Source organism: Telopea speciosissima, chromosome 7, assembly GCF_018873765.1.
Source record: "Telopea speciosissima isolate NSW1024214 ecotype Mountain lineage chromosome 7, Tspe_v1, whole genome shotgun sequence".
In the NCBI taxonomy this organism is placed as follows: domain Eukaryota; kingdom Viridiplantae; phylum Streptophyta; class Magnoliopsida; order Proteales; family Proteaceae; genus Telopea; species Telopea speciosissima.
The window spans coordinates 16,943,274-16,965,391 of NC_057922.1; the positions used below are offsets into that span (position 1 = coordinate 16,943,274).

Below are 22,118 nucleotides of genomic sequence, written 5' to 3' on the forward strand. Positions count from 1 at the left end.
TATCAACTTAAGAAAGACTCATGGTAACCATTTGAGCCGACGATGGTTAAACACTAGCCTCAGGAAATACAATCAAGCTGTATTACATTTTACACTCGATATTTTTTTTCTGTTCAATAGATCAACAAGAAAAATGATAATAAAATTATCATCACAGTTTACATCTCAGAGGCACAAAAAGAAAAAGATGTTACGCAGAACAGGATTGCTCACACATTGTATCGTCCTCTAGATGATTTTTGACTCCTTGAATCATCCTGCAATATGCAAATGGGTGAGTCAGAAGGAGGGTATTCAATCAGGATGAGATGAAGATGGTATTCAATCAGGATGAAATGGTAGATTTGATCACTACACCCCACTCACATGGAAGCTGTATGGTATCTTATCAGTAACATCAATGATCTCCTTCCACTTCCTCCCAATGCCCATCTACAGAAAGCCAAAGAACAAACATTGAAAAAAAGTCAAAAGATATGTATCTGAAGCAAAGCTTTTCTTTCTGGTTAAATGCAAATAAATGATTAGAACAAATCATGGTTAGGGGGAAGCTTCAATGTTATGATGTCTTCTATTCCTATCAGATATTATAAATACACAAGACTCCTTGTCAGTCCTTGATTTTGTTTAATAATAAAATTCAATTTATTGGCAAAAATTAAGTGAATGAGCATCACTGATGCGTTCAACACCGATCAGCAGATGTCAAAGCAAGATAAGATTTCTAATCAAGGAGAAATCTAACCTATGTCGTCTGAGGTGGTTTGGCCATGTGCAGCAGAGGCCAAGGGACGCCCCAATAAGGAGGAGTGATCTGATTTCGATTGAAGGAGCTAAATGAGCTAGGAGCAGGCCTAAAATGACCATAGGTGAGGTTGTGAAGAATGACATGCATAGCCTTGGTCTTGTGCCAAGTATGAACTCAGATAGAGCCTAATGGAGGGCAAGGATCCACGTCGTTGACACCATGTAGCTGAGATTTTCCTGATTTTCTGGAATATCCTCTTTCATCCCTCACTTTTCTTGTCTCATTTCTTCATTTGTATTCTTCAGTCCTCTTACTTTCATTTCCTTGTGTGGATTTCAGTTTTCCCTACTTTGTTTTGAAAGGATCCATGTAGCCGATCCCATTTAGTTGGGATAAGGCTGAGTTGTTGTAGAAATCTAACCTATGAGAAGTAATAAATACATACAAAAACAAATATTTACGAGAGTGTAATTGATTATATTGCAGCAGAAGTTGATATCAGGGAACACTCTCCATCATCATTCATCTTAGCCAAATTGGCATTCAGTTTGAATGGGCCCATAATCCCCAATCCTTCAATATGCCAGGCTTCCAAATCAACATGACAAGAGCCTATGCTACTAGAAACCACAATGAAACTTATTATTAGTGTCTATACATCTCTAAGATTTTGTAGAAGAGTCTAGATCCCCATTTCCCTAGATGGTGTTCATATCCATCTCTGCAGCCAGGTATCATAGGCGGGGCATATCATATCAGTCACACAGGGCAGACATTTTCAACCTGCTTGTTATGTTATGATGTTACTGTCACGCCATCACCACTGTAGCCTCTATTTTCTTTGGCATGATAGTTAATGTCAATAGGCAGGGCATCTCTGCAGCCAGGTATCATACGCAGGGCATATCATATCAGTCACACAGGGCAGACATTTTCAACCTGCTTGTTATGTTATGGTGTTACCGTCATGCCGTCACCACTGTAGCCTCTATTTTCTTTGGCATGATAATTACTGTCAATGCATTGGGAATTGACCATAATACAAGAGATTCAAACACATATCAATAGCATAGTTGTTAAGGCGCCTAGGCGAACCAAGGCGATGGAAAGGACTAAAAACCAAGTCGACACCAACAAGGTAACCAAGGTGACAGCAAAAGTCAAGGCGAGAGAAAGGTGTCTGGACACCAAGGTGTAGCCTAGACGACGCCTTGACAACTATGATCAATAGAGCTTCAGTTGCTACCAGAAGGAGAATCCTGCCAGCCTGACAACACCAAAAACCTCAGAAAACTCATAGAAGATGCTATTCTTGCTGGTATTATACTATGGCTTCGTATATCTCCTTCAAACACAAACCACAGTCCATTGCTTCTCCCTATTGTGATATCACTTTCCTCAAGATTAAATATACAACTAAAATATTCTATGACGATGGTCTTCAGCCAGCTAAATGGTCTACAGAAATTTGCACTCTCACATTTTGGTTATTTCTCCTTTTTTTTTACTGTTGAACCTTTTTGCTGCCATGTGGCAGTGTTTGATGGGCCCAAAATGCAAAAATATAGTCCATGCTGTCATTTAGCCATCATTGAAATTTCAGCCCAGTTGGACAATGATTCTATTCAGGACAATGTTTTGAAAATTTGTTAGAAAACACTCTATTTCACAGAAAGGGATTATTGAGAAAACAAGAGGAATAAATCCATACATGGTAGCCGGATTCAGATCTTCTACGGTCTTGTGGGTAGCAGCCATCATCCTGCCGTCGTTCGTGGGATTGACACATGGACATATGATGATCGAACGGTCATTTTTAAAATATTTCAAAAGTTGTTTGAAATTCGATTTTTTCCCCTCAAATCAAGACGAACCAATCAGGCAAACCGAAATCGACCAAACCAGTTCGGTTTCAGAACAAAAGCCCTATTTTTGGGGAAAATCGTTCCTCTCCTCTCGTCTTCTTCCTCTCACGCACTGAAACAGGTCTGTAATCCTGCTTTTCCTCTAGGTTTTTTTTTTTTAAAAAAAAAAATTTGTTCTCCTGTAATTGACTTACTGGTGGTGGTGAAGCTGGTGATTGATTTCACGGCATCATGGTGTGGTACTTGTAAATCCATTAGAGCCCAAAAACAGGATTTTGGCCTCTCTAATGGCGCTTCTAAGGCTCTGCGTGAAACCAGCCAAGCGGTCTAGGGAAGAATTCAACAGAGAAGGAAGAGATGTTGGATCATTCGTTTCATCATCATCATCAATCGCCATTAGATTCACCGAGGCGACTTCTTAGCCAGATCCACAACAAGGCTGTATCCATAAGAATGAAGTCAAGAATGGGAAGAAGAGGGGAAGAAGAAGAAGGTGCCTTTGAAGATGGAGGTTTGTGGCAGAAGGCCATATTGATGGGCGAAAAATGTCAACAGCCTAAGTTTTCCGGCATTATTTGAGCAGCCCAGATCGTTACGTGCAAGCCCTTACCCATCTTCTGTTCTTCTCAGTCCAAAGATGGAATATAATTGAGATGATTAGAAGCTCTTTTAGTTTTTTTTGTTTTCCTTCCCCTTGATCACCATGTAAAAAATATATATAACTTCAACAAACGGAGGTTTTGGTCCGGCGCTTTCGTTTTTTTTTTTAAGTTTGAATTGTTCCTTTGGAAGAATTTTACAGTGATGTTTGGTTTCGATGTTAATCTTAGATTTTCTTAGCTGTTTTTCTTCTTTTTCTCCAATTCTTTTCATAGTCGTGATGATTATTGCTCTTTCTGTTAACTCTTAATCACCAAAAGGTGGCCGTGACCGTGCAACATGAGATTCAAGGTCAAGGTGCGCTCCTCAAACCAGTGACCAACCTATTAGTTGGCTGTGCCGCTTTAATGAGGATTCAAAATCCCTGTTTCAGTGCGTGAAAGGAAGAAGACGAGAGGAGAGGAACGATTTTCCCCAAAATCTAGGGTTTTGTTTTGAAACCAAACTGGTTTGGTCAGTTTCGGTCTGCCTGACCGGTCCGTTTTAGGTTGATGAGAAAAACCAAGTTTCACAAACAACTTTTGAAATATTTTAAAAATGACCGTTCGATTATCATATGTCCACGTGTCAATCCCAAAAGCGACGGCAAGACGATGGCTGCTACCCACAAGGCCATAGAAGATCTGAATCCATGGTAGCATGTACTACTGAGATAGGCTACGAAATTTGACAGGTGGCAGGTCCAGGGGATTCCCCACATATCCAACAGCCAGAATAACCGTATGGGCTGTCCACAGGGATAAAACTGGACCATGCAGCAAGAAACACCAACTGCAAGGCTGGAAGAATCATTTTTGCTTTAGAGAGAGAGAGAGAGCGCTACAAAACCCTCCTCAAAAAGCAACACCCTTAGATGAGTTTCTTCCCATCACCCACCAATATGACTGATCTGTCTATCTTATTGGAAGATCTTGGGGCTGCCAGGGAAATGAGATGTTTCTCTGAGAGATCAAAAACCTCACTTCCCTGAAACAGCAAAGCAACTATACAGGTGAGAAGCTTAGTGCTGCATACATCCAATATGCTCTCATTGACTCAACTTTCACTATCAGTTTGCCACAAAATGCTTGCTTATCAATCTCATATCAATTGTATCCACCATAAATACCACATGCACATTTTACTGCATGACAATGAAAAAGGACATTCCACGGAAGAAATTAAAATCTTTCCTGGTGGATTTTGAGTTTTACATAGTTTTAATAATTGCACTAGAACTCAAAGGATCATTCTGACTTTACCAATTTTTATTTGTATTAGCAGGAAAAGCTTCTAGTGTACTGAGCCGATCTACATGCCACTTTGGTACAGAAGAGGCACATAGTTTTTGGATTTTTATTCACGTTCACTTCCAGAACAAAGAACCAGCTAAATTTATGAGAAATTCCACCAGCAAATTCCTTTTTGTCAGAGCCAATATAAATTCATTGATAATATCAACAAACAAATAGAAAAATTTATTATATAAGTTATTTATTATGGGGAACAAAAAAGGTTGAGATATTCATTTGATACCCTACTATCTGATCCATAAAATTCCTTCTAGCTTTGATGGAACCACCTTATTTTTCTTTTTTTAAAGTTAAATAGACTTCTTCTAGGCTCAAACGTCAGAGCAACTCTCTTCACTCATTATAATGCAAGTCTGCAAGAGCCATCCTTTTCATGCTAAAGGACGACACTCAGATGATTGAAAACTTCACAGCATGGTAGACTGGTAGTAACTTCTTATTTATCCCAAAAAAAAAAAAAACATGGCAGTAGCCTGTTTGTCACCATTCTCCTGATCCTTTCCAGTAGGGTGAAATTCCAATGACTTAGTCTGGTCTCCTCTGTATCCTACTGTACCACTTTTTGAACTAAAGTACTTGTTGTCAAGTGTTTCTCTGTTCTACGACTCAACAAGGTTAGCCTCCCTGTAATGTTCCTAGACTCACTTGGTGATTAGACCATACTCCATACCCCATAGAGATAATAATCAAGAAGTTGCTAGAGTCATAACATTGCATATGAACAGAAACACCACAAGCACCAAATTTTGATGAAAATCACTTCTGGTCCAAAGTATTGCAGCAGTTCTCCACAACTACAGAGTAAAGAAGGCATAGTATAACTTTTGTATAAGACGCAAGTCTAATACAATGGACCAACATAGTGAATACCTTCTACTGATGCGAAAGAATGGCTCACAAAAAAAAAAAACAAGTTCATATTGTTCTATCAGACACCCCTTCATTGTATAATGTATAGAGACTATTCTAGTCTTCTCATAGGAGACAAATGTAAGAACTAATGAATAATGTTCCCTAAAAATTCCACAACTCCTCTGGACACTATGACTTTTGGAAACTTCCAACTCTTAAAGACAAGCAGATTAACAGTAAACCATAATTTAGATTCCATCACTCTCCAACTGAAAAACACACTCAAATTATAAATTGGAAGGCAAAGGACTAGAAAATACTGGTGACATCATCCAGTCCTTGTTCTGCTAGGGCCAACACCATCCTGCATTTTGGGAAGCCTAATGTGCTTTGCAATGGAATACTGAGAGTTGCTACAACTACTGCTGCTGCTGCCAAAAATTTGATGTAGATCGAAGGTGGAAATAGAGGAGAAACGCCAGTCCACCCAGCCATCAAACCAGCAGCCCAACCAGCCCATTTGACCCTGCCCAAAAAGCTCACGGTTCTGGTTAGGGCTTGACAACTGGGCTGGGTATCAACCAGACTTATTTCTCAACATGCGTGGAGTGCGGACCCTACTTGGGTGGATAGTAATGGGGGACTGGGAAGGAGAGGAGGGGAAATCTGAGAAGAATCAGAGTTGCAGGGGGGAAGAGGAGAGAGAGAAGGAGTGCACATGCACGCAGCCTTAGGCTTCAATTCATTCTTCAATAATCTCCAATACGTTGGTTACAACCATATAAATAGGAAAAATAAAAGACTTCTAACAAAAAGGAAACAACTATCCCAATAAAATAAATAATAAAATCCTAAATATCTACCAGAATAAAACCATATTTGGATCCGGTTCATCTCCATCTGAATACGGAACTGGATTTGGATCGGTCCAAGGTAGTGTACCAGTTGGGTTGGCCTAGTACAAGATTCTCCTGCATCAATTCTCTAGGAGTTAAGAAAAACTCGTGGACGAGTTTTGTAGAACGAGAGAATCAAAATCGTACGGTTGACGTAAACTATCAGTCCACGTCCAACTTGTATAAAATCCACGAGCCGAAATTCTTGATTGAAGTAACCATGGGAAAGCATGAAATCAAATGGATCAACCGTCACGATTTCTTGATGTTCATCAGCCAACGGCATTGCCGGGATTGAAATCTGATCATGGAATTTCAATTCTTCGATCAGACCGTTGATTTCTTTGTGATCTTCAACTGCCTGGGTCGAAATCTGATCATGGAGATTTAACTCAGCCATCAACAATTCATGGTTTGCTTGAAGGACTCTTATGGGCTTTGTCATGTTGTTGGAGCTTTAACTCAAACTTCAACCATTCATGGTTTGCTTGAAGGACTCTTATGGCTTTGTCATTTTGTTGAAGTATTCTGGCCCTCTCTTCAGGACTCATTGGGGGTAGTGGATTTAAAGATAATAATGGCAGATTTGTAATGAAGTAAAATCTGAAATGGCTATTGAGGGATGAAGAATGGAAGGATATGAAAGGAATTATAATTAAAGAGGGAGGTGATCTAGGAACAGAATAAAAATAAGGTATAAGATGGCAATAAGAGAGGTAAACAAGGGGTATGTTGGAACCTAAAAAAAAAAAGAAACAGGGAAACGTGAGAGGGAGGGTAATTCTGGAAATAAGGTAGGAATAAGCCTTAAATAAACTAAAAGAATAAAGTGGGGGTAATATGGGAAATGGGGTTTTAAAAATAAAATTATGGATTACCAACTCTCCTATTTGGAGTCTGTTACCACAGAGTGGGAAACAGAAGTCGCGACTTTGAAGGAGGACAACAAAGGAGTTGATCTTCGACTTCAACGAGGATTCTGCCACTTCGAAGGAGAACGCTGGCAGAGGAGTTGATTGTGGCGAGAAACCAGGTATGGAGGCGATGGAAAGGGTGTTGCTGGTTTGAAGAGGAGTGTGGGTAATAGCGCAGGTGCAGGGAAAACAAAAAGAAACAACGGAGGCGGTGGAAAGGGGTTCTGTGGAAGTGGATTTTTTTTTTCCGACTTCTCTGTTTTGTCAGCAGAGTCGTCTTTTTTTTTTTTTTTTGTGTGGGAAGCGCAGGGGTTGCTGCTTGGGTTTCAGAGGAGTCGAAGGACATGGAAAAGGGTAGGGTTTCAGTGGGAGATGGGAAGAGAGAGAGGGTTGCTGTGGGAAGAGGACAGATGATATATATATATATATATATATATTTCACTGTCACAGCAGAAAAAAAAATGGGTGGGGTGTTGCTACAGTGGGAATCGATGGAGAGGGGTTTTCCGGGAATCAAAGGTAAGGTCGGGGTTGTTGCTGGTGTTGTTTGGTCACAACTGCAGAGAAATGAAATTAGGAAAGAAAAAGGAGGAAGAAGAACAGAATGGGAAAAGAGAGACTGAGAGGAAATAGCAAGGAACAGAGACTGAGAAGGTGAAGAATTCGAGAAAGAGAGATTCACCCCGGTTTGGGCTCTGATACCAGATAATGGGGGACTGGGAAGGAGAAGAGGGGAAATCTGAGAAGAATCAGAGTTGCAGGGGGAAAAGAGAAGAAGCCGTGAGAATAAGCAGAGGGGGGAAGAAGAGAGAGAAGGAGAGCACACACACGCAGCCTTAGGCTTCAATTCATTCTTCAATAATCTCCAATACATTGGTTACAACCATATAATTAGGAAAAAATAAAAGACTTTAAAAAAAAAAAGAAACTACCATCCCAATAAAATAAATAATAAAATCCTAAATATCTACCAGAATAAAACCATATTTGGATCCGGTTCATCTCCATCTGGATACGCAACTAGATTTGGGTCGGTCCAGTCCCAGATTCTCCTGCATCAGATAGTGCTGTTGGAAGATAATATTCTATTTTACCTTTTTTTAGCAAGTTTCTATATTGTATTGGTAGTTTCTTCTATCCTAAGCTAGTAGTGCTACTTAATTATTTCCTTTTCAAAGACTTCCTAATTTTTGGGAGTTGTTAAATTGTAAAAAGCTCTCTTTCTATTTAGAATAGTTTCCTATTTGATTAATGTAGCATCACTTATTATAAATAGAGGAAGATTCCAGCACCCCACGATTTTGACTCTTCAAATAAAAAATTTTAAAAAAAAAGCTTGCATGTGCAACCCTTGGAGAATGAGAAGCAGTGTTCCCTGGTGGGATTCCAAGTTGGAGACAGATGAGATGTCTTCTCTGCAGTAGGTGAGATACCTACCTATCTTTCTTTCTCTCATCATCCTCTTCTTCTTCTATCATGGTCAGTTTCTTGATTCCAGATTCTTCAGTGGTATGGTTTTCCTCACTTGGTCTGTCTATTGGATCACTACACTGTTGGTAGACTATTCCCATGGTGTCCTTCAACCTGGATTACAGCCCCATCAGATTGCTTCGTTTTGAGTTATCTAGAATCTCCCAGTTCTGGTTCAATCTCTGCCCTGTTATCTTGGTTTTCCTTGAGAATCCAAACCTAAACTATTAGGTGCCCTAGGATTCCATCAAAATTTCATCATGATTTTGACCTGGTCACCCATTACCAAGGCCTACTGACCTCTGCAACATGCTTCTTCACAGGATCTTGGCACACAAACACTTCTTTTATTTTTATACATACTGGTGATCTGATATGTATTTAAAATTAAAAAAAAACACTCCACTAATGCATACAAAAAGTTAGCATTCTCACTCAGATTTTACTTCCCAGTGAGGTTCAGAATCCACCCTCATTCCCTATACACTTTTGGTTTTCAAATGAACAAATTTAACATTCACTAGGTGAGGTTCTGGACTAAGTACAGAGGACTTTTGACTTGTAACACAACCAAAAGTTCGCTGAGTGACACATTGAACAATATCACCACCAAAACATCTACAGTATGAAGTATGAACATGGAATATACAAAGATAGGGATGGATAGAATAACAGACCAGCAAGAAGTCTCGTGAAGAGAATCTACTTACCATCTCTGCAGCAACTATCTTCTTCTTCTTTTTTTTTTTGGGGGGGGGGGGGGGAAGTCCAATATGTGCTCATTAGCCTCATTTTTGTGTCCATTACTCTCTATACCTTTTACAGCATAATACAAAAGGTTATATCTTGGTCTGACCCAGGAGAATTTTATTTCCACAAGCCCATACCAACTTGGCTACATGCCTTTGGATCCATATCCAGAACCCTAATGATTCTGAATATAGGTCGCATTCAGGTCGGCACTGGATTTATACAAATAATCACAACAGGTCCACAACTTTCTCTCCGCCCCTCCTCCACTCCCGACTAGTTGTCTGCACATCACCTTTTGCAGTGTATGACACCCTTCTTTTGGAGGGGGGGAGGTGCATAACATGTCCACTACTTGGATTGGGTCATTCAGTAACTCAATCAGATACTACTGCAAATAACATTACTATTTACTAGCCAACTCGCTCTTGATCCTGTCCTCCCTCAACAATGCATCAATCACCTTTTGGGATGGGATGCATGTCATTGCACCATATCTGTGCATTGGGGTGTCCCCACCACTAGAGGTGTCAAAACCAGGCCCACATCGTTTAACCTGACTGGAGCAACTGATTAACCTGAAACCAGACCGACCATTTAATAACTGCTATGGTCTTGGTCTTGAGATGTGTATTTTTAAAATCAATCGGTCTTGGTCTAACTCTGTAAGAGTGTTACCTAAGAAGTCCCTTGAAAGTGACACATTGTGTTAATGCTTGGATGCGGTGACTAGTAGGCAAGGGTTCTCGCACCATGGACAAATACAGGTAAAGAAGCTAGTCGAAAGAGTTCTCGCATTGTGGATGAGTGTGGGTAAAGAAGCTAGTCCAAAAGCATAGTTTTATATTAGCATCTTGAAACATAGGATCTTTAACGAGTAAGAGTCTATAGAATGGATATATGCTATGAGGAGAAGAAGGATTAACATATCTTATTTTTAAGAGACTAGATGTAAGGGTAAAAAAGCTATGCAGTAAAAATGACTTTAAACTTTGGTACACAAGGGATAAAAATAATAGAAGTGAAGTGGGCAAAGTAGTGGATTAAGATTTAAAGAATGATGTGGTGGATGTTAAAAGATTTGATGATAGGATTATATTAATAAAGCTTGTGTTGGAAAAAGAGGTTGTCGATATAATTAGCGTTTACACACCTCAAGTAGGATTAGATGAAAGTAGTAGGTTAAATTTTTTTGAACATATGGATGGATTAGTGCAAGGTTTTAGTCAAGGAAAAAGAATTATAGGGGGTAATCCGAATGGACATGTTGGGAGAGATTGTAGAGGCTAAGAAGGTGTATATGGAGGATATAGTTTTGGAGAGAGGAATGAGGAGGGGACTTCAGTTTTAAATTTTGTTGTGGCTTATGATTTAACCATAAGAGAGGAGCATTTAGTTACCTTAAAAAATAGGCATCATCAACAACAACAAACTCAGCCTTATCCCAACTTAATGGGGTCGGCTACATGGATCCAATCAAAGAAAGTAGGTAAAGAAAAGAATGGGAAATGAGATGAGAAGTGAAAATGAAAAATGACAAATGAACAAAGGAAAATACAAGAAAAGTGAAAGAGGAAAGAGGCACAGCCCAGCAAGTCAGGAGAATCTTAGCTAAATAGGGTTTGTTACATAGATCCTATCCCTCCAATGGGCTCTATCCAAGGTCATACATGGCACGAGACCTAGACTATGCATGTCCTTTCTCACAACTTCTCCTATGGTCATTTTAGGCCTGCCCCTCACTCTTTTAGCTCCATCAATCGGAATCATATCACTCCTCTTTACTGGGGCGTCCCTAGGCCTCCGTTGAACATGACCAAACCACCTCAAACGACTCTCTCGGAGTTTGCCATTGATTGTAGCAACTCCCAAGTCAGCTCTGATAGCTAAATATGTTTATTTCTAACTAGAAGGTCTGATAGGTAGTAATGGTCATGGATATGTGTCTCATTACGCCAAATCATAAGAAAGATGGGCTTATTTGCCCTAGGATAAGGTGGTGGAGCTTAAAAGGATCTTGAAATCATTTACTGATAAATTGGTTAAACAACGAAGGTGGGACTTCGATGGAGACACTAATACAATGTGGAGTGAGATGACTGCTTGTATTAAGAAGATGGCTAAAAATGTCCTTGGTGAATTGAAAGGAACAATTCATTCCTCTAGGGAGGCTTGGTGGTGGGATGATGAGATTCAAGCGGCTAAGAAAGCTAACTTTAGGATATGGCAAAGGACTAAGAATGTAAAGGATTTAAAAGGTATAATTTTGTCAGAAATGAAGCTAAGAAGATTGTGGGAAAAACAAGGGCGTAGAAATATGAAATATGAAGATCTTTATAACAATCTGAGCACAAAGGAAGGGGGAAAATCTATCTATAAGATAGCTAAAATGAGGGAAAAGAAGGGTAGAGATTTCGACCTTGTTAGATGCATTAAAAGTGAAGATGGTAAAGTACTAATAAAGGATGAGGACCTTAAGGAGAAATGACAAGATTATTCCTATAGCCTACTAAATGAAGACATTTCGAGCAATTAGGCTGTATTACCCATCAAGACGCCACATGTTGTAGATATATATGAATAATTAGGGTGTCTGAAGTAAAAGAAGCTTTATGGAGGATGAAGGTATGCAAAGCACCTAGTCCAGATGGGGTCCCAATAGAAGTGCGAAAGAGCTTAGGAATCTGTGGTTTATCTTGGCTAACTAAGTTGTTTAATAAGATTACAAGCACAAGGACACTGCCAGGTGAAAGGAGGAGAAGTATTGTGGTTCGAATTTATAAAAATAAAGGAGATAATCAAAGCTGCAATAACTATAGAAGCATTAAACTAATGAGTCATACCATGAAATTATTGGTGAGATTATTGAAAATCGCTTGAGACAATAAACTACAATAACCAAAAACCAATTTGGTTTTATGTTAGGAAGATCTACGACAGAAGCTATTTACTTAGGAGACTCGTGGAAAGATTTTGAAATTGCAAGAAGGATCTCCATATAACCTTTATTGACCTAAACAAAAAACTACGACAGAGTTCCTAGAGAGTTAATCTGGCAAGTACTAAAGAAGAAAAGTGTTTCAAGTAAATATGTGGACATAGTTAAAGATATGTATAATGATGTGGCGACTAGTGTAAGAATTGTTGGGGGGGTGTCAAGGTAGTGAATTTCAATTACAATTGGATTACATCAAGGATCAGCTTTAAGCCCTTACTTGTTTGTGCTTATCATAGATTCTTTAACCAGAGACATTAAAGATCAAGTTCCTTGGTGTATGTTTTTTGCCGATGATATTATTTTGGTGGATGAGACAAAAGCAGGGATTAACACCAAGTTGGAGTTATGGAGATCAACTTTGGAATCAAAAAGTTTTAAGATAAGTAGATCGAAAACGGAGTATATGGTGTGTAACTTTAGTTTACACTAGGACGGATAATGAGGTGGTGAAAATTGATGAGAGGGAGATTCTGCAAAGTTATTAATTTAGGTATCTAGGCTCAATCCTAAATAAAGAGGTGATATAGAGGATGATGTTTCACAGAGAATTAAAATAGGATGGATGAAGTAGAAAGGTACATCTAGATGGTCTGGAATGTTGGGTAGTTAAGGAGCGTCATATAGATAAGCTCAGTGTACCGAGCCTAGGATGTTGAGATGGATGTGTAACAAAACTATGAAGGATAGACTAATGAATATTAGCGCTGATTTGGGAGTAGCTCTGATACATGATAAGCTATGTGAAAGTGGTTTGAGATCGTAGGACCATGTTCAACGGAGGCCTTTAGATGCTCCAGTACGGAGGAGTGATTTGGTTCATATTGAAGGAGCTAAAAGAGCCAGGGCAGAGCTAAAAAGACTCTTAGGAGAAGTGGCGAGGAAAGACATGCACAGCTTAGGTCTTGTATCAAGTATGACCTTGAATAAAGCCTGATTGGAGGGAAAGGATCCATCATCCATGTAGTTGACCCCATTTAGTTGGGATAAGGCTGAGTAGTTCTTCTTCTTGTTTTTTTCGGTCTTGGTCTAACCCAATTAAATTGATAGACCGATCGATTATGGACCGATTAAATCACCTCGACTGATATCAATCTGTACGCACAGACACAGTTTTACTGTACTAGTCAAAAGTCATAGTTCCCAAGAGAGCTTTGTCTCTACCCTATAGTTCAAGAGGTTTCAACTTTCATACATGGTTTAACACTTTCACCCTACTCCATCTTCTTCATGCACTGAGGAGGTAAAGATGACATCACCTCAACTCTTCTTCTTCTCCATCTTCTTTCCTGCAGCACTACTTGAAAATCGCAGCAACCATGCAGTAATGCTTGATGGTCCTTTTTCCTCTTCTTTGCAAATCAATGAGAAGTCTGTTGGTCAGTCAGAGAGAGACAGACGACTCAAGACCTTTGTCTCTATTCACTTTAGAGTCTACCCGTTCGGTGAAGCCCGACTATTCCCCTGCTGCTATGATTTATTTTCTTGCTGTTCACGTAAGCGACACACCCTCCCTCTCCCTCTCTAAACACACTTCCAATCGCACACATTCATAAACACTCTGGAGTAGATTCATCTATTTCACCTTCACTCACCACACTTTGGTACTTCTGATCCGTATCCATGACCATAGATAGGTAGTTTCCCAAGTCAATTACAAATAAAATGATCGAATAGGTTTATAGGTACATTACCTTGTTATAGAACTTATACTTGATAGTAATATCAGATCGAATACAGTCCATATATGAGGCGGGTTCATTAATGATTCATAGATTCAAAATACCAAAAAATAAAAGCATTCACTCCCTTCCCATATCTTGTACCTATAATCTTTTTACCCTGGTTGATCTCATTCTCATTTGATAAAAATATGGAATCTTGGATTATTAATTGAAGGAACACTAGGCAATCCGAAACTTTTTTGAATGACATTCAAGAAAAGAACGATCTAGAAAATTTTATAGAATTAGAAGAGCTATTCCCCTTGGATGAAATGATTACAGTATACCCAGAGACCCATATACAAAAGCTTCGTATAGGAATTCACAAAGAAACGATATAATTAGTCAAGATGCACAATGAGGGTCATATCCATACTATTTTGCACTTCTTGATAAAATATAATCTCGTTCACTATTCTAAGTGGTTATTCTATTTTGGGTAATGAAGAACTTGTCATTCTGAGTTCTTGCTTCTTGATAAAATCATGGTATAAAATCTCGCGAAATATCGGCGATATATCGCGATATTTCGTGAATCTCGACATGACCGAGATACGAAACAAGGTCGAAATAAAAAAGTACAATAACTCGTCGATATATCGAGATATTTCGACGATATATCGTGGAACTCACGATATATCGCGAGATATCACGATATATCGCGAGATATTGTAAAGTGACAATAGTGTCACATTCAAAATCCTTATAAATTTCATATTTCGCAGCTCTTGGTCGATATTTCGACCGAGAGCTGCTGAAAATGAAATTTTCTCTCTTCTTCCTCCCTTCCAAGCCTCATTGAAGCTCCTTGTCGCGGGAAGACGTCGGAGGGTCATCTAAGCTCATCATCCAAGCCTAATTTCATTATTTAAGGTAAATTATATTTCTCTAAAACTATTTTTTTAAAAAAACTTTGTACAAATGTTGTTGGATGTTGATGATATTAATATATGTTAGACACGGAGGCCGATCTACAGCCTCACGGTGTCGAAATTTTTTTCCCATATGTATTTTTTTTAAGAAGAATAGCAATTAAAGTCCTTGCCCAAACATGTTCTGCATCTGGTTGTGAGAGGAACTGAAGTACCTTTGCACTCATCCACTCCAAGAGGCGCACAGATTGGGGTCTCAACGCTTATCCGACATGGTGTATGTGCACTACAACTTGAGGCTGAAACGCAACACATACGCATGGGACATGAGGGACGAGAGGGCACCATTGATCTAGCGACATCTTTCAAGTTGACTCGCACGATGAGGACCCTATTGTGGATTGGGTGAGGATAGAGGTGAGCCGAGTGTTGGATGAGGAGGGAGGTAGGCCCGACCCCATGATAGCTTCCGAGATTGGTGCGATGTGGACGAGTATACGGGCCGACGAGGGTCGATACATGCAGAGGAAGCCTCACCCATACCATTCAGCCACTGGTGGCAATGTTGCGATGATGAAGACGGTCTAAGTCCTCAAATGATGATGATGGTGATGATGGTGATCTTGGTGGTGGTGATGGTGATCTTGGTGGTGGTGATGTTGGTGGTGGTGATCTGGTGAAGAATATGACGGACGTCGAGAGCGTTATGTGGTAGGCCAGAGGCCCGAGGATTCGCTGTAGACCCACTCCGATTCACCGGAGAGACACAGTTTGATCATGCCACACAAGATACGGACCACGGAGCACGTGCCCCGCGCCCCCACCCTCGAGAGGCCCCTACATACATACAACAGAAGCGTAGGGGTCGACAAACACGATTGCAACCCGATCAAATGGACATTGATAACCTATCTAGCTCTGTGGTGGTTTGAGTATGGGTGATAGGGAGGAGGACCGACATGGACATTGGCGTGCCCCATCTTTTTGACGCACATGCCACTCCATTGGCATCGGATTATGGTGCATCACAACCTTACGGTGGATATGGATATGGATCATCATCATATGGGCGTTTAGTGGGGTAGGGGACTATGACTACGTACCCCAGTCCCGGGACATCTTGGATCATCTTTTGTAGATAACATCTTTGCATACCCTAGCGGACCTAGATACCAACCTCACCACCATACATCGCACCAATGCCATCGCCTCTTGCTGCCGCGCCAACATCATATCACATGGATCATCTTCTTCACGATGGATCGATTGGTAACCCTAGTTTATATCCTAGGATAGGTTACCTACGATCGTTGATGATTCCATTTACGTGACACTTGTGGATGACTACACTCGTTTCTTCTCCGATTCTATACCGTGGTCCACATATGTCATTCAAACAGAGCAATGGACGTCGACTCGGCGAGGCATGAGTGGGATTGATCCAGGGAGGCACAAGAACTACTATTAGCGAGTTTAGCACTTGTAATTTGTAACTTAAGTTGTGATTTCATTAATCTATGTGTATTTAACTATTTATACATTAAGGTCGGCGACCGTATGTCAATCAAGGGTGCAAGCCCAAAACACCAATTTGAATTCACATTTTTACAATTTTATGGTTTAAATGTGTTTATTAAGCTTAAATAAGGCTGTCCATGAAGTTTCGTGCCTAAATATGGCCAAATACCCCGAGATGGACCCCGAAATATTGCAGAAAAAATGCAATATTTCGGGAATATTCGCGATATCTCGGATATTTCGGATATCTCGGAGGCCCGAGATACCGATATATCGCGAGATATAGTACTATGGATAAAATATAATCTCATTCACTGTTCTGAGTGGTTATTCTATTTTGGGTAATGAAGAACTTGTCATTCTGAGTTCTTGCTTCTTGATAAAATATAATCTCATTCACTATTCTGAGTGATTATTCTATTTTGGGTAATGAAGAACTTGTCATTCTGAGTTCTTGGATTTGGGAATTCCTATATAACTTAAGAGACACAATAAAAGCCTTTTCTATTCTTCTATTAACTGACTTATGTATCAAATTCCACTCACCCCAAATTATGAAGCCGGATAAGCGATTTCTGTCGAAACCCTAAAAATCGTTACAGAGGATCACTGGGGGTTTCTATATTCCAGAGAAATTAAGGACCAATTAGATCAATAACCAACTAACTGATTATCAATTGGTCTTGGTTTTGGATTTGAAGACTTGTTATGCATCGGTTGGTTTCGGTCTTGTGCCTCAGTTATGCAGGACCAATTAAAGTCCAAGCAAAACTGACCAGACACCTTACCCACCACAATCCCATGCATGTTAATGCACACCTAGACAATATGCTGCCATTAAGTTGGAATTATCATCACCCTTCTATGAAATGAAGTCTCAAATCAGTTCTAAATAATACTAGATATGGCATAGACAAAATTGAAGAGCTAGATTAAGAAAATAGGGAAGGCAGGAGAACAAATCACATAATCTCTTCATAAGGACAATAAGTATTGTTCTCAAACAACATATGGCCACAAATTACCAATGAAGCATCCACCTCAGTGATCTCATTCTTTGATGCATGTCAAGAGATTTAATCCTTTAAGGCTTCATGTTGTGTGCCTCAAAGTTTCAAAATTAAGCCTGTCTTTAGCTTAGCCTCAAGACAGACACCTAAAGTATGCAAGAAAACAGTAACGAACACACTCAATCACAACATGATTGTAAATGTTAAATGCAAAATTTTGGCCCTTCAAAAAAGGTGTGAAGTATTGGTATTGGTCACTATATTGGGAGGGTAATTTTAAGAGACGCCTTGGAGAATGTAGATGTATCGAAAAGACGCTAAGAGACACAAGATACACATGGATATGTTTGCAAAATACTGTTTTGAAACATAATACAGCAAAAATAAAGAAGTAATTAGGTTTGGCCATACGACGTTAGGTGTCAGACCCAATATAAGCCACACGGCTGATCAGTTAGGGCCCAAATTTTGTGTACAAGTATGTCCCATGACACCCTAATTATTTGGCAATTTTGAACTCAATCAGAGTTGTCCATGTGGCAGAGTAAAGCTTTGAAGATTCATTGTATTTTGAAAAACAAACGGATGGTTAAAAACACAAGGAAATGATGCCAATACATGGGTGGTAAATGATTGAGTTTTTCTGTGAAAATAGACATATATTCAATCTAGACCATGCCCTTCCTATTTAGGGCGATTTAGGTATAAGATGTTAAAGTTTCATATTCATATTTGTATTTTTAAAACTGATCTTTGTATAAAATAGAAAGCCTGGTTTTTTAACTCATATATACAAAAAGGTTTTACCAATATATATATATATATATATATATAATTCAATTGTGTACTCTCCTTTGTTTGATCCCTTGTTTGATGGTTCTTTATTTTGTACTGACTTGTACGACAAAATCAGCGGCTATTTTTTGTGTGTGTACTACATTGCTACTCGTAATAAGATCTGTGCTGATGGGCAAACATTGAATATTTTTTATAATTTTTATTGTCTTGGACATCAGATGCCCTTCGTGAGTGAAGTGAAGTGTGGTATTTCCGTTTGTAAATTTGGTTTGGTTTCAAGGTCCACGCAAGATGAGTGGCCCAAGTTGCTGACAGAATGGTTGTGAAGAGTAGATCTCTCTATCTCTCTCTGTCTTGCAACATTGCAACTCGATCTCTCTCGCGACTCTGCAACTCGAGGGGCACCATCGGAGTTTCAACAAGTGAGAAACAGGTACGTTCTTCCTCTGTTTCATTTCTCCTCCACTTCTTCTTCTCTTCCTCTGGCAGTTGCGGTAATGGAGGTTTCAGCTGGTACTCCTGCTTCCTCTTCTTCTTCTTCTCTGGCAATGGTGGCGGCGGCGGCTACTACTGCTGCGTCCTTTTCTATTCTTCTTCTTTTTCTTTTCCAGTTTCTTCTTCTTATTTTCCAGCAGTCGCAGAGGCTTGCTGCTGCTGCTTCCTCAGTATAACTGAATGCCGTCTTGATACAAAAACCCAAGTTTCGAGCTGTATTGACCTGTCTCATGTCGTATCTTGTATCTATATCTTCCCGATAACAAATATAACAATAGGGATCGAACCGATATGAAAAAAATAAGTTGGAATGCTAATTTCCAGCCACAGTTGAAAAGAAAACCCACAAAAAAGAGAGTTTTTTTCTCCGGGTTGTGTGTGTTAAGTAGGGAATTCTATTGGTTCTCAATCCAAGACAAATTAGGTTGGTTTCAGAAAATTCTAATCCTTAATCTAATTAATACTACTACATTCAGTGGATATCAAGAAAACAGATAAAACAGATGGATACAGATATAGAAGGCAATCTTCTTCTACAGACAATACCTGAGCAGCTTCATTGGAAGCTGTTTTAGTCCATAATGCAAGCTTGTCCTGCCTCTGGCGCACACTTGCAACCACACCACAGATCTCATCATTTTCCTCAAATTGCTCGCCAATAAGAGCCATCAACTATACAATGAAACCATTAACACAGATTAATTATAGAAGAAAAGAGCTTCAAGGAAACTTGTTACGAAAACCAAAGAATCCAAGGTTTTTACAGTTTCAAGCCACATGGCATCGAGGTTGGCCTTTCTGCTGCTGATTACAGTCCACTTGCCTCCATTAGCACATTCAGGGTCTTCCCATTTGGGTTCAATCCCAGCTTTGAACAAGTGAAAATCGGCATTGGCCGGCAACTTACTGGGTCGAAATATCTGATCGTACAAACTGCATGGAGAATGAGAGTTTCAATTCAAAAGGGTAGCTTCGAACTAAAGAGAAGTATCAGGGTAAAAGTAGAAAACATGTGGTATCTAACTCTCGCAAACCTGGAAGCGAGGAAAACTCAACAATGCGGGTGAATAATTGCTTTCAATAGGGATAAAATCACGGTATATGTCGGCCCAAAACAAGAGGGGAGAAAAGGGGTTATCTCTTAATTCAAACGATACACAGGCTCCCTCCGATCAAAATAATACACATGCCATCAGAAGAAAAAACCTAAAAAGTACAAAAATCAAAAAGAAGTTTCCTTTTTCTTTTCGCTTTAAATCTTTTTGAAAGAGAACATTCATTATCAATAGAAGAATGAAGAGACACTACTCATAAATTTCGACACAACATGTACGTACCACCAGAACTCTTCGACTGTGTCAAAGGTGTAGAGTTTGCGAAGAGAGGTTCCCCAAGCAGCACCTTGCTTAGGTTTCGACTGGTTATCAAACCAAAACGTCCACTTTCGCTCTAGCATATGCCGAGGTTTCGTCTCCCCCTTCTCTGCTGCAGCTTCTATCGGTTCAACCATCCCTCCTTCACTCACCATGGTTTCGTGTACTTTCTCGTTTAACTTCCCTTGGCAGCAGAAATAGAGGAAAGTGTTTGTTCCTCAAGAAGGACTTATTTATAGTATCAGAGTAGGAAGACAGAAATCTGGATCTTCATAGAGAAAAAGGACCTGCAGTGGGCTGGGCCCTGGATTTGTCGGCCCAATGACCAATTCCAGGTCTGTCATGACTCATGAGTGTCAAAGGACATGCTCTAATATCATCGGTATTATTACATAAAAAAATAGCTGATAAAACCAGAGCAGGCATCGGATTATCTGATTTTGATATAAAACCAAAGTTTTTAAAAATGAATTTATTAAAAAAAAATTATTGGAAAGAGAACGTTATTTGGGCACGTGTGGTGCGCTGCCCCTAAGCCCAAATACAGGGGTACGCAAAATGATCATCGTATCCCTGGGAAATTCTATCTTTCCATGGGGTGTCACGGACATTTCGTGGTCTGGGCGTAAGGGCAGTGCACCGCACGTGCCCAGGTAGCGTTATTTCCCCAAAAAATTATATACAAAATGGAGAAAAAATAAAACTAAATATGAAGAGCACTGACCCGTAGGAGTGTCAAACCGTTGGTTCAATTTGGTTTATGATTGGGTTGAATCTGTCTCGATTTGGGAATTAGAGACCAAAACCAAACTATTAAGGAACTTCGTTTTTCGTTTGATTTCGATTTTTTTGTTTAATATCGATTTGGATCGATCTGTTTTCGGGCTTAAACCATAAAGAATCTTATATTCATGACCTATAGTGGGGAAAGATTTCGGTAAAAACATTTTAAATCATCTTCCCAAATCAAACAAGTAAACAATCAAGAATACATTACTACCAAAAGAAAATTTAAAAAAAAAAAACAAGAATAGGAAAATTGATGTGATGTGCTCATGTTGTAATCCAAACAAGAGGATTGAATTGCAAAGGGAAGATAACTAATATTGATATCAATAGATAAATAAAATTTTTAGCAAAATCATTATTACAAAACAAATCATTATTTATCATTATAAGGGAAAGATAATTGATATTGACATCAATGGATCAGAAGATAAATAATATTGAGTCCCTTATCTCTATGAATATGAAAGAATTATTCCATTACATAAAATGAACTCTACTATCAAAACATTCATTTAAATATCCAACTAATTTTGTGTAGTGAACAAAGAGATCAATGGAAGTATTTTTGCATATCAATTTTCTTATTCATAACCTCATACTCATTGATTTATAATAACTCCACTTTCAATCAGAATTTTGTTCACTAATATTGAAATCAATGGATAATCAATTCACATCTTCATAACCTCATATTCAATATTTTTTATCGATTTCATTCGGTTCGATTTTCAGTTTGGATAGCAATCAATCAGTTCAATGTAATCCAATTTTCAACCGGTCCAATCATACAGTCCAAAACCAATCCGATAAGGATTAGTTCGATTTAGTCCAAGTTTTTCAATCGGTTTTCCCGGTTCAGGCTAGGTTTTAACATCCCTACTAACCAGCATAGCATTGCATAGCGGTTGGGATTTTCTCTACCAACTATAATGCTGGCCCAACGTCAACCATTTATTTTTTTTTGGTTAATTGGGAGCTTTTACATATATAGTTGATAGAAGGGGGGATCGAACCGGGGAGGGGATAAGATACCCAACTTCAACCATTTTTAATGTTATTCAAATCGGAAACAGAGATGGAAGCTAATCCAGTTGTAA

At 39.2% G+C, this 22,118-nt stretch overlaps 1 protein-coding gene across 1 annotated transcript; it reads right to left on the minus strand.

Annotated features, from left to right (window-relative positions):
* Window positions 1-110: 110 nt before the first annotated feature.
* On the minus strand, window positions 111-20,428 carry LOC122668120 (eukaryotic translation initiation factor-like). Its single transcript, XM_043864694.1, has 5 exons — window positions 20,197-20,428; window positions 19,624-19,792; window positions 19,406-19,531; window positions 367-432; window positions 111-257 (listed from the first exon to the last, which is right to left on the minus strand). The coding sequence occupies exons 1-5, from the start codon at window positions 20,385-20,387 to the stop codon at window positions 210-212; spliced, it is 600 nt and encodes a 199-aa protein (XP_043720629.1). The 5' UTR covers window positions 20,388-20,428; the 3' UTR covers window positions 111-209.
* Between the last annotated feature and the right edge of the window lie 1,690 nt (window positions 20,429-22,118).

Coding starts and splice junctions, on each gene's coding strand:
- LOC122668120 (XM_043864694.1), bottom strand. CDS start 20,387: ATGGTGAGTGAAGGAGGGATGGTTGAACCGATAGAAGCTGCAGCAGAG. Junction 19,532..19,623: donor ATGCCATGTGGCTTGAAACT/GTAAAAACCTTG, acceptor TTCATTGTATAG/TTGATGGCTCTTATTGGCGA. Junction 433..19,405: donor CTTCCAATGAAGCTGCTCAG/GTATTGTCTGTA, acceptor GGCTTTCTGTAG/ATGGGCATTGGGAGGAAGTG.